This window comes from Rhinoraja longicauda, chromosome 15 (genome assembly GCF_053455715.1).
Source record: "Rhinoraja longicauda isolate Sanriku21f chromosome 15, sRhiLon1.1, whole genome shotgun sequence".
NCBI classification, from domain to species: domain Eukaryota; kingdom Metazoa; phylum Chordata; class Chondrichthyes; order Rajiformes; family Arhynchobatidae; genus Rhinoraja; species Rhinoraja longicauda.
The window spans coordinates 13,239,424-13,255,957 of NC_135967.1; the positions used below are offsets into that span (position 1 = coordinate 13,239,424).

Here is a 16,534-nt window from a genome sequence, read left to right on the forward strand (position 1 = left end):
AAATTAAAATAAACATGCATTTCAAGTCTCACATTTCACAGACGATTAGCTACTTTTTGAAGTACAGTTGTGTCATGTTGAAGAAATACAGATGCTAATCTGTGCACGGACAGTTCCCACAAACACAGCACTTTGTACTTCGGAAGTCATGCCTCACAAATTTCATTGATCTTTTTTTGGGAAGAGATGATCAAGAGGATTGATGAGGGTAAGGTAGTAGATGTTATCTACATGTACTTAGAGACTTTGAGTCACACAACATGGAAACTGGCCCTTCAACATAACTTGTTCATGCCGACCATAATGCCCCATCTACACGGGTCCTACCTGCCCGCGTTTGCCCCATATCCCTCTAAACCTTTCCTATCCATGTACCTGTCCAAATGCCTTTTAAATATTTTTATGGTGCCTGCCTTAACTACGTCCTCTGGCAGCTTGTTCCATATACCCACCACCCTCTGAGTGAAAAAGATGTCTCTCAAGTTCCAATTTAATCCTTCCCTTCTCACCATAAACCAGTGGTTCTTGATTCCCCTACCCTTGGTAAAAGAGTCTACATTTACTCTACCTATTCCCCTCATGATTTGGCAAGGCTTGACAAGGTTCCACCTGATGGACATTAAGATGTTGTAGGAACAGACAGGACCAGATGCTGTAAGTAACAGAAAAGGGATGAGGAGGAACTTATTTTGCTAGAGGATGGTGAATCGATGGATTTCATTGCCACAGGTGGCTGTGGAGGCTGTCACTGGGTATTTATAAAGCGGAGATTGGCAGGTTCTTGATTAGTAAGGTTGTCAAAGGTTATAAGAAGGCAGGAGATTGGGATTGAGCTGAAATGACAGATCAGCCATAACTGAATGGTGAAGTAGACGCGATTGGTCAAATGGACTAATTCTGCTCCTATGACTTATGCTTAGAAGGATATGGGTCAAACAGGGCAGGTGGGGCCAGTGTAGCTGAGGCATCATGGTTAGCATGGGCAAGTTGAGCTAAAGGGCCTATTTCTGTGCTATGTGAGCCTCTAAGAAATACAGATGCCAATTTATGCACAGAAAGCTCCCACAGAACAGCAATACCTTGTGTGTGCAGAATCATAACTTGCAGATTTCACTGAGCTTTTATTTTGAAAGAATGACCAAGAGGACTGACGAGGGCAGGGTAGTAGATGCTGTCAACATGAACTTTGGCAAGGCCCCACCTTGTGGATGTTTGGATGGGTTAAATGTTGCAAGACCAGATCCGGAGATGATAAATTGCCACTAATTAGAGTGATTTGCGAATGAGAAGAACCATTTTCATCCAGAGAATGACAAGAAGTTGAACTCTCTTCTAGTGACTGGTTGTGGAAAATCACACTGCCCTTCCCAAGGGAATCACAATAAACACACAAACAGAAAAGGCTTCTTCGCCCCAATACCAGTCTCGTAAATCTTTTATGCACCTTCTCCAACGACTGGGGAATCCAAAACAGCTGGCAAGTATTAAATCTCCATTCTATAATAATCTTATCACACAAAACTATTACGCTAGAAGAATCAGTATTGATCTTTATATCAATGATATTACCATTATGCCATTTACATTTACAAACAGTATTAAACATTGTATTGAAATATTCAGTAGTGTTATACGCATAAAGTCTTTTCCAGTGACAGCTTTGGACGATTCAGAGGCATTAGAAAGCAACTGTACTAAAGAATCTTGACTAGAGCAAGAGATTAGGAGATGGCCCTTCACTTTGCACACTGATAAGTGAAGTTAAAAAAACTTTACTTTGACAAAATTCACTGCTACAGAGTGAAAATGGGACAGCAGACAGGTATAAAATAGAACATAGAATCTACTAAAATAGCAAATGTACAGCACAGGAACAGGCTCCTTTGCCCCACAATGTCTGTGCTGAGCATAATGCCATTAAAGGTAGACACAAAACGCTGGAGTAACTCAGCGGGTCTGGCAGCATCTCAGGAGAGAAGGAATGGGTGACGTTTCTGGTCTCGACCCGAAACATCACACATTCCTTCTCTCCAGAGATGCTGCCTGACCCGCTGAGTTACTTCAGCATTTTGTGTCTACCTTCAATTCGAATCGGCAGCTGCAGTTATTTTCCTGCACATAATGCCAAGTTAAATATTTCATCTGCCTGCACGTGATCCATATCCCTCCATACCCTGCATACCTATGTGCCCACCTAAATGCTTCTTAAATGACACAATTGTATCTGCCTCCACCATCTGCCCAAGCAGTGTGTTCCAGGCACCCTCCAACATCTATGTGCCTATCTAACAGACACTAACATTTCTGCCTCCATCACCCCTGGCAACGCATTCAAGCTACTCACCACCCCATGTGTAAAAAAACCTGCCCTACACATCTCGTCAAACTTTGCCTCTCTCACCTTAAACCTGTGCTCTCTAGTATTTGACATTTTCAGCTCAGGAGAAAGATTCCGACTGTCTACCGTAGCTATGCCTCGCAATTTTATATACAACTATCAGGTCTCCCCTCAACTTCTGATGTTCCAGAGAAAATAATCCAAGCCTATCCAACCTCTCCTCATAGTTAGAACCCTCTAATCCAGGCAACATTCTGGTCAACCTCTTCTGCACCTTCTTCAAACCCTCCACTTCCTTCCTGGGTGGCCAGAACTGCATGCAATACTTCAAATCTGGCCTCACCAAAGTCTTATAAAGTTGCATCATGACTTCCAGACTCGTATGCTCAATGCCCTGACCGGCAAAGGCAAGCATACCATACAGCTTCTGTGTCTACTTGTGTTTTCAATTCTCAAGCAAAATTTGCTTGACCCGGGTCTCTGGCGTTGTAAGGCAGCAACTCTACCGCAGCGCCACTCTACCGCCCCTTTAACTTCCTTCCCCCTCTCTCTCTCTTTCACTTTCTCACTAACTGCTGGTGGGAGGACATGACCCTACTGTCTAGCAATCCCTAACCTTCTGCAAATCTGATCATGCCATCAGTATATCAAAGTGGTACTAGCAGTCCCAAGCATACACCCCTACTTACTCAAGTAATGCTGACGTCACCTTGTAACGTATAGCTATATTTTGGTATATTACCTTCTTGTTGCATTTTCCTTTTCCTTTTCTGTTCCTTGAGCAAGGTCATGATGTAACCTCCCACTTCCACGTCCTTCTTCCGGGCATTCTCTACCGCTTTGTTTTTGCGCAAAAGCGGGTTCAGCTTGCTGTCGGAACAAAAACAACCCAATGTCTCATTTTTCAAAAATAGGCACAAAGTGCTGGAGCAACTCAGCGGATCAGGCAGCATCTCTGATGAGAAAGGATGGATGACGTTTAGGGTCGGGACCATTCATCAATTTAAGGGAGTGGTGAGGTAGGGGAGGCAGTTCATTCGAACGCATATACAGACACTCCCCGATTGATGCAATTGACAATTTTCACGTAAACCCGCACTTTACGGGAACGATTCTGTGCTCAGCCCTGAGTGCAATCAAGGCAGTTTGTAATTTACACAACACTGTACGTTCACTCAAGTTTACGATGGAAACAAGCCGGCAATGGCGGCTGTGCTTACCCACAAGGACGTGCGCCGCAGAAAGTGCCCTGGACGCAACCAGGTGCCGCTGAGACTGTCAGTACTCTCAGTGAGTTATTTTGGGCAGGGAGTGGGGATGGTGATTCCGACTTGCGTAAAATCTGACTTCAGTAAAAGTACATGAAACTTAACCCTTACATTAGTCAGGCAGTGCCTGGAAAGTCGATTGCATTCCAGACAACAAAAAAATTAAAGTCAGTGCAATTTGTGGCGTGACCAGTTAAGTTCAGAAAGAACAGGTTGGTTTGGCCAAAGCTCTCTAACAAAGGATATTTCCTCACCTCTTGTCTGGGTCTGTTGTGAATTAATTCACAGAAACATATGATGATGGCGCGGTCCAGTCCAGTCGCCGTCGTGGTAGCTCTGCGGGAACTGTGCGTTTTAAACTGGTGTGCACAACCCGCAGGCATTGCCACTTTCATTTCACTGCACATCGTGTATGTGTATGTGACAAATAAATTTGACTTGACTTGATATCACTGACATTCTACACAGTTGTTGTCAGGCCAGGAAAATTGTAACTCTGACAAAATATTGACTTCCATTGAGTAACAGCTTTACAATGCTGGCAACTATATTCTGCTCTCTGTACCTTCCCCTTTGCTCTATCTGTTGTACTTGAGTTTGACTCGATTGCATTTATGTAAAGTATTATCTGATCTGTTTGGACAACATGCAAATAGAAATATACAAAATATAGAAAATAGGTGCAGGAGGAGGCCATTCGGCCCTTCGAGCCAGCACCGCCATTCAATAGACAATAGGTGCAGGAGTAGGCTATTCGGCCCTTCGAGCCAGCACCACCATTCAATGTGATCATGGCTGATCATTTTCAATCAGTACCCCGTTCCTGCCTTCTCCCCATACCCCCTGACTCCGCTATCCTTAAGAGCTCTATCTAGCTCTCTCTTGAAGCTGGCCATCCGCGACTCACGGCGCCGGGCGGAAGAGGGCTCTGCCCGAGCCAGCTGCCTACCCCTTTTCCGGGGTTACGTCCTTGCCCGTATGGTGTTGGAGAGGGACTGTGCGCTGCCCACAGGCACCCTGGGGGATTTCTGGGACCGTTGGGCACCGCAGGGGATTGAATGCATCCTGGATAGGGATTGTAATATAGTTGTATAATAGTTTCATTTGGTATATTTGTTTGTATTGGATGCTGGTGGTGGGTTCTGTTTCGTTTTATTGTATTGTAAAAAAAAATATTTTTTAAAAAAAATTTAATTTAAAAAATAGGGCAACACAATGGCGCAATGGTAGAACTGCTGCTTCATAGCATCAGAGACCAGCTTCAATCCTGACCCTGTGTGGAGTTTGCACGTTCTTCCTGTGACCCCATGGGTTTCCTCCGGGTGGTCCGGATTCCTCCAAAATCCTAAAGTGTGCGGATTTGTAGGTTAATTAGCTGCAGTAAATTACCCCTAGTGTTGGGGAGTGGATGAGAAAATTGGGATGACAGAGAACTAGTGTGAATGGGTGATCGAAGGTTGGTGTGTTCTCAGTGGACCGAAGGTCTTGTTTCCATGCTGTATCTCAAACCTAAACTAAACAAAACAAAGCTTTTCACAGTACCAATAATAAACCTAACCATAAACCTAAACCAGGGCATCAAAGAGAAGATGTAGAAACAAGAATTCGCAGAAACTAGATGCTGATTTACAAAAAAATAAAATAAAATGCTGGAGTAACTCAGCGTGTCAGGCAGCATCTCTGGAGAAAAAAGATGGGTGATGTTTTGGGTCAGACTGAGAAGGGTTCCAACCCAAAACATCATTCATCCTTTTTCTCCAAAGATGCTGCCTGACCTACTGAGTTACTCCTGCATTTTGTGGCTATCTTCATAATAAACCAGCATCTGCAGTTCCTACACAAAGAGAAGACTTTGGATCGGTTCCTGCTGTGGGAACATCAAACATTTTCATGATCTGCAGTGTTTCTATGTCCCATGTAATGAAATAAGGAGCATTTAAGAAATAGATCTACTTACGTCTTTTGCATTATCAGGCAACACAGGAGCGGGCAAGTTGCTACAATTAGAACCGCCAAAATTCCAATTCCAATAATAGTTCCTATTTGCTTTGCTCCTGAAAAGCAGAAACATAATATCAGAAATCGTTGTGAAGATATCTTTTAATGCCATTTTTCATTGGGAATTGATTTTTATTGCACTTGCGATTGCATCCAGTTTACTTCACTCAAAGGAGAACTGAAATTCTAAAGATTGACACAAAAAGCTGAAGTAACTCAACAGATGATGGATTACATAAAGATAGGTCAATAAGGTTGTGTCGGAGGGAACTGCAGATGCTGGTTGAAACTGAAGATAGGCACAAAATGCTGGAGTAACTCAATGGGTCAGCCAGTGTCTCTGGAGAACAGGAATAGGTGACGTTTTGGGTTGAGACCCTTCTTCAGACAATAAGGGTGTTATGTTAAAGACAGAGGTGGACATGCAGGGAGTGTCTCATTATTCCCATTACCCCATGGAGACGGCTTTGGGATTTTCACCAGTTTGGGATTGTTATTGCAATGAAATAAGCAGGACCATGCATGATTGACAGGAATTGAAATAGGTTGAGACAGGGAATACTTGGATACAAAAATAGCACTGCCTTGCCTGTTCAATGGAAAACATCCAGTGTGCCTTTGAAACTGTGCAGCTGTATCCCATTGTCAGTGGTCCATGTACTTGCAATTCATCAATAGATGTCTTCTGCTTGAAGGGCAGAGCATCAGTCTACCTGTGTGAGCAGTGCCATTCCTCAGACAGAATCATTAGCATTGTGAAAGACTTGACAGGGCAGGAAGGAAAGAGAGAGAGAGAAAGAGAGAAAGAGAGAGAGAGAAAGAGAGAGAGAGAAAGAGGGAAAGAGAGAGAGAAAGAGAGAGTGAGAAAGAGAGAGAGAGAAAGAGAGAGAGAGAGAAAGAAAGAGAGAGAGAGAGAGAGAGAGAGAGAGAGAGAGAGAGAGAGAGAGAGAGAGAGAGAGAGAGAGAGAGAGAGAGAGAAAGAAAAAGAGAGAAAGAAAAAGAGAGAAAGAAAAAGAGAGAAAGAAAGGGAAAGAAAAAGAGAAAGAAAAAGAGAAAGAAAAAGAGAAAGAAAAAGAAAGAAAGAAAAAGGCCAGTTGACTGTTGTCAGCACCAATTCCTGCCTGTGTGGATGCCCCTCACAAACATGTCTGGCTGAGGGTTGGAGGGGGGAAAGGTCAGAGGGGCGGATGTGACGACGCCTGCTCTTCCGCCGGGTTGCCGGGGCTGGCTGTGTCTCGTCACCTGTTCGGGGGCGGCCACCAGGAAACCGACAACATGAAGGTGATGGTCCGGGCTGTGCTGCTCATGCTCCTGTCCACTCCTTTTATGGCGGCCTTGGAGCCCATCAGTATGGCCACCGCTCTGACCGGCCTCTTCACCACCTTCCCCAAGCTGTACTGTACGTTCCAGGAGTGTTGTGAGGACGAGTGGGTGAAACTCAACCTGACAGGTTTGAAGATGGACTTGGATAACAAACTATTTGGACAACATATTGCCAAGCAAGTTGTTTTGAAGGCTGTCAATGGTTTCTTCACAAATCCAAACCCTAAAAAACCTCTAACTTTGTCTCTACACGGCTGGTCTGGGACAGGCAAAAACCTACTTAGTAAAATAATAGCTGAGAACATTTACGCTAATGGAATGCGGAGTGCATATGTTCATCAGATTATCGCCACTTTGCACTTCCCTCACACTAAATATCTCAACCACCATAAGGAGCAGCTGCAGAAATGGATCCGTGGTAATCTGTCCATGTGTGACAGGTCCATGTTCATTTTTGATGAAATGGACAAGATGCAAGCAGGCCTTATTGATGCCATTAAGCCTTATTTGGATTACTATGATAGCATTGATGGAGTGGTGTACCGGAAGGCAATTTTCATTTTTCTGAGCAATGCAGGTGGAGAGAGGATTAATGAGATTGCACTGGACTTTTGGAATAGAGGAAGCAAAAGGGAGGAAATTCAATTGAAAGATCTTGACAGTAAACTGTCTATTGGAGTCTACAATAACAAAAACAGTGGGTTCTGGCACACCAGCCTCATTGATAGAAACGTGATTGACTACTTCGTCCCTTTACTTCCTCTGGAATATAAACATGTCAAGTTGTGTGTCAAAGAAGAACTGGTAGCCAGGGGTCATCAGGAGGATGAGGAAATTATTACTGCTGTAGCTAATGAAATGACATACTTTCCAGAAAATGAAAAGATCTATTCAGACAAAGGCTGCAAAACCGTAGCCACCAAGGTGGATTTTTACGTGTAGAATATGTGGTTTTTTTAAGAGAGAGAGAGAGAGCAAGAGAGGGCGAGAGAGCAAGAGAGGGCGAGAGAGGGCGAGAGAGGGAGAGAGAGAGAGAGATTGTCTCTGTGTATGTATCTATATATATATATATATATTTATATATACACACACACATATATAAGAAAATAACTGCAGATGCTGGTACAAATCGATTTATTCACAAAATGCTGGAGTAACTCAGCAGGTCAGGCAGCATCTCGGGAGAGAAGGAATGGGTGACGTTTCGGGTCGAGACCCTTCTTCACACATATATATATATATATATATACACTGTATATATATAAATGTATATATATACATACACAGAACAATGAAATTCTTACCTGCAGCAGCACAACATATGTAAACATAGTACTCTGTAAACAATATAACAAACAAAAAAAGGTTCTGTATATTACATGTACAGTATATGTATATATACACATACACACACACACATATGTATATATATATTATACATATGAATGGGTATGTGCGTATATATATATATTTTTCTGAAGAACTTTCATATTCCTGAAGAAGCCATCCCTGAAGAAGCCAACATCTCTTATACTAAAACCAAGTCAAATTCTGAACATAAGCAGAAATGGCGAGATCAGGTCAAGGAAAGCTGAATTAACGTTTCAAATTGAGTTTGGTGTGTGGAGTTTGCACGTTCTCCCTGTGACCAATGTACATTCTCTCACAATCCTCTCTCTATTCACTCCCTTCCTCCTCCTAAATCTATCTCTCACCTCTCCCTCCTGCTTTCTCCCATCCTTCCCTCTGTCCCTTCCTTACCTCTACTCCCTCTATGGCACAGCTGATGCAGCGGTAGATTTGTCTGGCCTCACAGCACCAGAGACTTGCGTCCAATCCTGACTACGGGTGCTGTCTGTGTGGAGTTTGTACGTTCTCCCTGCGGCCGTGTGGGTTTTCTCCAGGTGCTCCGGTTTCCTCCCACATCCCAAAGATATGCGGGTTTGTAGGTTAATTGGCCCTCTGTAAATTGCCCCTAGTGTGTAGGGAATGGGATAACATCGAACTAGTGTGAACGGGTGATCAATGATTGGCATTTAATCGGTGGGCTGAAAGGCCTGTCTTCAAGCTGTATCACCAAACTAAACTAAACTAAAGTGATGACCGTGCTTTAGCAAGACGAGCTGAAATGTTAACACTCACTCTTGCTTTCCCTTCCACAGTGGTTCTCTGACCCACAGTTGCATTTGCAATATTTTTCTGTTTTCATTTCAATAACATCACTCTGATCGACTGATCACGTACCAACATCGATTGGAGAAGAGTGTCCTTTTGGTTCACATAAATAGTGCATGTGCCAGTGAAGCCTGCAAGCAACAATATGTGTGCAGTACAATTCCCTAGCCCATGGGAAGTTTATGTGATTTATGAAAATATTCCATTCTATAACACCGATGCTGATAACTAGTTGGACAGAGAAGTAATGGATTTCTGGCCTGGCTGGCCCTCCTCCCCCCCCCCCCCCCCACCCCCCCCTTCCCCCTCCCCCTCCACACTCCCCCCATCCCCCCTCCTACCTCCCCTCTCCCCCATCCCCTCTCCCCTCCCTCCCCTCTCCCTCTCCCCCCCTCCCCTCTCCCCTCTCCCCCCCCCCTCCCCTCTCCCTCTCCCCCCTCCCCTCTCCCCTCGGCCTTTGCTGTCGTTGCCTTGCCTGGATTTGTAGCCAGCAAACAGGTCGCCAGCATTTCATGGAATTAAAGGATCTCACTGAATGAAAGGAGGCCATTTGGCCCCGTCACGATTATGCCGACACCACAGATGCTGGGATATTGCGTAGCACACAAAATGCTGCAATAACTCAGCGGGTCAGGCAGCATCTCTGGAGGACATGGAATAGTGATGTTTTGGTTCAGAACTCTTTTTTTCGCCTGATTTGTTCTGGCCTTTTCTCACCTCCAGTTTATTTTCCATCCTCGTATCTTTCTCGTGGCCCTCAAGCCCCGGTGCCACCACAACCCCAGAGAAGGGTCCAGACCCGAAGGTTCACCTATTGTAAGATTTGAGAAGTTTTCCCTCATTTAAACGGGAGACTGGGGCTGATAGCGGAGAAAGGCTGCGGTCAGTTTTACCAAGGGATGTCACAATCCGTGGGTCCTAAGATGGCCGCGGGAACCTCGTGACCAGCCACAAAAGCAAAAACACTTACAGCCCAGTCTCTAGGTTTCTGCAAAGCCACGGCCAGAACAATGGATGGATATTGGCCATGCAGAAACCTGCGAAACCAGGTCGAAGTCCAGACACTGGGGCGCTGACATCAGCATACTCACAATGCCCCAAGCCGACCTACACAGTTAATCTCGTTAAGGAGGCACAATAGCCCATAGAAAACTACCTGGTAGGTGATGGGAAACCAGTTAAACCCATCACCCTCGCAACGAAAAACCAATTAACATACCGTCTGGCCATCCCCGGTACCCCCGGACATAACGCAGGACAAAGGGAAAACTCAATACATATCTTTTAAACAAAGAGATCCCGAGATCTGGCGGGAGATAGGACGGGCCAGAATTAGTATAACTGGCCACGATTTTTGGGTTTGAAACTCATGCAAGAAAAACTGCAAGGAGCGCAAGCCAGGAGGAAGACGAAAAGGACAGGCAAGAAAGACACGCTCGCAGCAGGGACAGCAACGCTCGCAGCAGGGACAGCAACGCTCACAACGACTGGCCAGGAACGCAAGAAACGGAAGGAAGAAACTCACGGGACAAGCACGACCCTCACGGAAAGACCCCGATCCTGCACATCCTGGACATAGTTTTAGTGTAGAGGGGTGGGTGGTTTGAATAAACGTGGGTGTGTAAATGAATATGTGTTGGTCAAGTTTGCGATGTGTTGTACGTTCCCCATCTTACAGTCAAGAATATGTCTAATAGAACTGTGTCTAAGTATTCGTGTAGTTATGCATATGTCTGATAGAAATGTGTAAAAGCATTCATGTACCATAGTCCCAAGCGCTCAATAAAAGCCTTTTCCATTTAAACCCTGGTCTTCAAATCTGGTCTGGTTGAGTTTTGTTCTGCACTATCAACGCTCCTGCATCTAAGTCCAGTGCCTAGAACCGTAGGGGGTGAGTGGGTCGAACCACTCATGGGGAACCAGTGTGCGCGGTCTGGTCAAGGGATCAGAGCAAGGCACGGGGACCTTAGGTCGGGCGAAAGCTCGGCGCAGAAACCACCTATCCTTTTTTTCCAGAGATGCTGCCTGACCCGCTGGGTTACTGCAGCATTTTGTGTCTATCTTTGGTTTCAACCAACATTAGCAGTTCTTTGTTTCCCCAACCCCCCCCCCCCTTCATTTTCCCTCCTCTGTACACTCATCTCTCAGTCCCAAGTCCTCTATTTCTCCTTCATTGTCCATCTTTCCACCCCCTGACCCCTACAACTCCAATCCAGGACAACAGGACTTTATGGCAAAGTTAAGACCCTTATAATTTTGAATTTACAATCGTCGAGTCATACAGCACAGAAACAGGCCCTTCTGCCTAACTTGCCCATGCCAACTAAGATGCTTCAATTGCACTAGTTCCATCTGGCTGTGTTTGGCCCATATTCTTCCAAACATTTCATTCTGCTCTGTATGTACTGGTTCCTTTTCCTTTTGTTCAATATGAAGTATTTCAGAATGATCTTCTTGCACCTGTGGTTCGACAGGTTCTATAGTTGCCAAACTGCTTTTGGCTATTTGCGGCTTTTCTCTTGCCTTAGCAAAGGTAGGGCCTTTGACAGTTCCTCCTTTCAAATAAGAGTTCATCACTGCTGCCGAGCTGTATCTTGATTTCCTAGCCTTAAGTACATTGAGTCTTGTCTTGGCTGCTGCCATTGCAGCATCTAGTTCTAATTGTTCCTTCCATCTTCTCAGCTGTTCTTTCTGGCTCTCCCATTCGAGCTCCATTTCCAATTGTCTTCTCTTCTGCTTAATTGACAATTCTTTTTTTTTCAATTGTTCAACTCGTTTCTTCTGTTCTTCCATTCGTCTCAGTTCTTGTGTCTCAATCTCATGCCTGTCTTGCATGAAGGCAGCCTGTTCTGCGAAAACGGCCAGGTCTGCCTTAGCCTTCATACGTGCAGAGTGCGCCCAAGATGCACGAGATGAAGAACAAGATTTGAAGATCAATTTAGAGTTTGAGACATTTGAAGCACTGCCTTCAGGTCCAATGATGTTGAAGTTTACACAACTTTGCTGTGTAGCACTCTCAGCAATGGAGTGTGTAGTTTGAGGACCATTCTTAGTACCTTGTGTAAACGCTATAAAAGTTTCAACTGTTTGGTGAATCTGCTGACTTTGCTTTTTGAGCTCATCTTCAGGCAGTGGTACCAGTGCTTCCTTGATTAATTAAATCAGGTTAGATTATACCCCATTTACATTTTCACCTGATTCCATGTTCTCTTTCACCATTTCTATTAACTTGGCAGCCTGTTTATATCTTGAGTTTTTCTGTTTTTCTTCTTCTTCAATCTCACGCTGGCTTCTCAGGGAGATAACCCACTCCAAGATGTAAGAGAACTTTGAAGATTTACCAATTGAAGAAAAACCATTGGCCCTTTGGGAATCCATTCTGATGGCACCACCTGCTGGCCGAACATCAGATTTACGTACAAGCATACTTGAACGTCAATATCCCTTTAAGACGTATTGATGCAAAGCCATATCTTGAAAGGAATTCAAATCAAAACTGATAGCAAGCTTGCACAAGGTCACTTCTTTGTTTCTAGCATTCCTAAGTTTTCCAGTCACAGTTTTCTTATACAATTTCTGAAAAACAGCTTTCCTATAAAGCTTAATGCTGTATCGGCTTTCAAAGTTTTCCTTTCTCCGAAGTCGATTAATGCAGACAGTGACTCTTATCAGTCTGTTTCACGTTTAAAGCTTTTGCAATAAAACAGTCCTTTGCAGTTGCTACACAAGCTCCAGCCCCACTCCTGGAGCCAGTTCCTTTTAAATGACTCTTAGAGACGGATTTACTTTATCTTCTCTCACCGAGGATAGCTCTTGATCTATTCACTCCAGCTGAGGAAGGTTTTACAATAAATCACTCCAGTTCAGATAATTTCTTACACATGCACTCCGGCAAAGATAAGTTCTTACCCGTATAGCGGCAACTTTAGACTTCCCTATAAAGTGCCAAAGCTTACCGTTTGATGAAGGAATGGGAGCTGTGGTTCTTGACTCAAATAACAACAAAGAGATCTTCCTGACGTTGCAGTTAGTAAGTCGTTTATTGAAGCAAAATACAAAACAGATTAGTATATTTCACGTTATTAACTTGTTTGTTTGTAGTAAGAACTTAGTTTCTCACCGACACTCCTTCGTATCCTGTTATACTTGCTAAAACCCTATCATCTCAGCAGGCTTGACTTGTATGGGCTGCTAAACCTATCTCAGCAGGCTCTTCGTTGTCACACTGAAGCATTACGTCAGTGCTGGGCAAGTTATGCTCATAATTCTGGCCTCGCCCATGGCACCTTCCAGTCCATTAAGTAAACTCCAACATTCATCTCACGACAATCCCCTGGTGTACAAAAATAATGCAGCAGGATACAAAGAATATAATAATATGCTAAGATAACCAATCAACACAAAATGGCTCCTCCAACAGGTATATTGTTTTGTACTGTTTCTTTGACTTATATATGTCAAAGTTTACCGAGTGAAACTTTTCTATGTTATGCTGACAATGTTTCTTTAGGGTCAGAAGTCAAAGATGACTGGTCGCGTGTGTGACCTCACATGGTAGAGATGTATTCCACAAATGTTTCACATTTTTGGTCACACACGTGACTAAGAATGGCCCCAATGAATAGTAAGTATTTTACTGAAAAAGGAATTTTGCAGTGCCTAGGTTCATGTGACATAAAGTACCATCGAACCATTGTTCCCTTTCATCCCCATCCTTCCCTCTGGCTTTACATTTCACTCCTCCACTTCTCTCTTTATCTGACATCCCATTTGTCTCCTTTTCACCTCTAGCCTTTGTCACTTACTCCACACATCTGCCAATCCAACCTCCCTCGCGTGCAAGGTTCGGGATCCTTTTTCAGACTCACGTGAGAAATGGGGGCATAATGGACCATGGTTCATGGGGCATTCAGGCATCCTGGTAGAGCCACACACACTAGAAGGTCCCAGCGAGCCGCGACCGTACCCCCAACAGCGAGGGTCTCAACTTCCGCGCCTTCAAGTTCGGCTGTGAGGGCAAGAAGGTGGAAGATGTCCGGGCGAGGAGAGGGGCGACGGTTCACAAGATGACTGGATGGAGACGGCGTCCGGAACGGACCTTTCTGGCCAGCTGCAGTTGGGACCGTGAAATGGCACCAAAACCTGACGGCTCATTCTTGACCCGATGTGGGCTGTTTCTATGTAGTATGTACTTATTGTACTTCTGTACAGCAATAATCTTACTGATCTGTATGTAAAAAAATAAATCACTGTACCTTGGTGCAAGCGACAATAAAGGAATCATAGAACCATTTAACCCCTAAACAAACTGGACCTAAGAAGTGGCCAACGTTACCAGAATGATTTAGGAAGGAACTGCAGATGCTGGTTTAAACCGAAGATAGACAAAAACACCGGAGTAACTCAGCGGGACAGGCAACATCTCTGAAGAGAAGGAATGGGTGACATTTCAGGTTGAGACCTTTCTTCAGACTAGTTAAGTCAAGTTTATTTGTCACAAACACATACAAGATGTGCAGTGAAATGAAAGCTCACCCACAGTCCAGCAATAAGAGCAATAAAAAAGCAACAATTTCACACACAATCACAACCAACACAAAAAACAAAAAAAAGAAACATTCATCACAGTGAGTCTCCTCCAGTCACCTCCTCACTGTGATGGAAGGCCAGAATGTCTTTTCCCTTCCCCTGCCGTCTTCTCCCGCGGTCAGGCTGTTGAACGCCACGTTCCAGGCCGCGCCGGACGGTGAATGGTCCGCAGCGGGCCGACCCAAGCCCCGCGATCCGGGGCGGGCGAACACGCCGCCGCTGCACGTCGGGGCGGTCGTGGCTCCCGACATTGGAGCCTCCGCCAGGCAGAGAAAATCCCGCAGGGGAAAGGGGAATTAGAGATATAGACAATGATGTAGAGAGATAGAGAACAATGAGTGAAAGATATGCAAAAAAGTAATGATGATAAAGGAAACATGCCATTGTTAGCTGTTTGTTGGGTGAAAACGAGAAGCTGGTGTGACATGGGTGGGGGAGGGATAGAGAGAGAGGGAATGCCGGGGTTACTTGAAGTTGAATATTAATACCACTGGGTTGTAAGCTGCCCAAGCGAAATATGAAAAGCTGTTACCAGAATGATGCCTGGATTAGGCGGCATTAACTACAGGGAGAGGTTGACAGATTGGATTGTTTTCTCTGGAACACTAGAGGTTGAGGGGAGACCTGCTAGAAGTATATACAATTATGAAGGCATAGATACGGTAAACAGTCAGGTCCTTTTTCCCCAGTAAGGTAAAATCAAATACCAAATGGCATTTCTTTAAGGTGAGACAGGCAACATACGAGGGAGAAGTACATGACAATTTTTTTAGTGTAGTTGTCACGTGTACTGAGGTACATTGAAAGGCTTTTGTTGCATGCTATTCAGTCAGCAGAAAGACTACATGATTACATATAAGCCAACCACAGTGTGCAGATACATGACAAAGGGGATAATGTTTAGTTTTAGTGCAAGGCAAAGCCAGTAAAGTCCGATTAAAGAGAGTCCGAGGGTCTCCAATGAGGTAGATGCTAGGTTGAGACTGCTCTCTAGTTATAGAGCCATAGAGTGATGCAGTGTGGAAACAGGCCCTTCGGCCCAACGTGCCCACACTGGCCAACATGTCCCAGCTAGACCAGTCCGACCTGCCTGTGCTTGGTCCATATCCCTCCAAACTTGGCCTATCCATGAAATAGTTGGTGACAGGAAGGTTCAGTTGCCTGATGACAACTGGGATGAAACTGTCCCTGAATCTGGAGGTGTGCATTTTCACACTTCTGTACCTCTTGCCTGATGGGAGAGGGGGAGAAGAGGGAGTGACTGGGGTGAGACTCGTCCTTGATTATGCTGGTGGCCTTGCCGAGGTAGTGTGGAGCATGAAGTCAATGGAAGGGAGGTTGGTTTGTGGGATGGTCTAGGCTGCATCCACAATTCTCTGCAATTTCGTGCAGTCTTCAACGTTTTTTAAACAGAGGGTGGTGGGTGCCTGGAACATGCTGCCAGGGGTGATGGTTGAGGCAGATACGATAGTGGCAATTAAGAGACTTTTGAATAAGCAAACAGGTATGCTGGGAATGGACCGAAATACGATATGTGTAGGCAGATGGGAGTTGTCTTCATGTTCAGAACAGACATTGTGGGTCGGAGAGCTTGCTTCTGTGCTGCACTGTTCTATATTCCGTGTTTGCGATTCTATTAATTTGTGGCCTTCAGATGGGTTGAAGACAGAAAATAACTGGAATAAAATTCTTTCTCTGGAGGTCAACAAGTGAAAATATCAATAGGCTAGGCTGTTTTAAATTCAGGTCACACCAGTCTGCAAGGTTATTCTCTCAGTCACGCCGGCATTCCCTACACTCCTTGAAGTCACAGTGTTTGCAGCAGCTGTAACTGCTTTTCCGA

At 44.6% G+C, this 16,534-nt stretch overlaps 2 protein-coding genes across 3 annotated transcripts in view; one reads left to right on the forward strand and one right to left on the reverse strand.

Moving 5' to 3' along the window:
* Positions 1 to 16,534, reverse strand: part of LOC144600532 (uncharacterized) — a 100,479-nt gene that overhangs the window by 60,595 nt on the left and 23,350 nt on the right. For both annotated transcript variants that reach the window (XM_078412204.1, XM_078412205.1), the window contains exons 3-4: positions 5,564 to 5,660; positions 3,081 to 3,208 (exon numbers count right to left, since the gene is read on the reverse strand). In XM_078412204.1, the coding sequence (XP_078268330.1) occupies positions 3,081 to 3,208; positions 5,564 to 5,660 (225 nt within the window). The remainder of the gene's footprint in view (positions 1 to 3,080; positions 3,209 to 5,563; positions 5,661 to 16,534) is intronic.
* LOC144600351 (torsin-1A-like) lies at positions 6,880 to 8,107 on the forward strand. The gene has a single exon (XM_078411930.1). The coding sequence runs from the start codon at positions 6,880 to 6,882 to the stop codon at positions 7,867 to 7,869; it is 990 nt and encodes a 329-aa protein (XP_078268056.1). The 3' UTR covers positions 7,870 to 8,107.

Coding starts and splice junctions, on each gene's coding strand:
- LOC144600351 (XM_078411930.1), top strand. CDS start 6,880: ATGAAGGTGATGGTCCGGGCTGTGCTGCTCATGCTCCTGTCCACTCCT.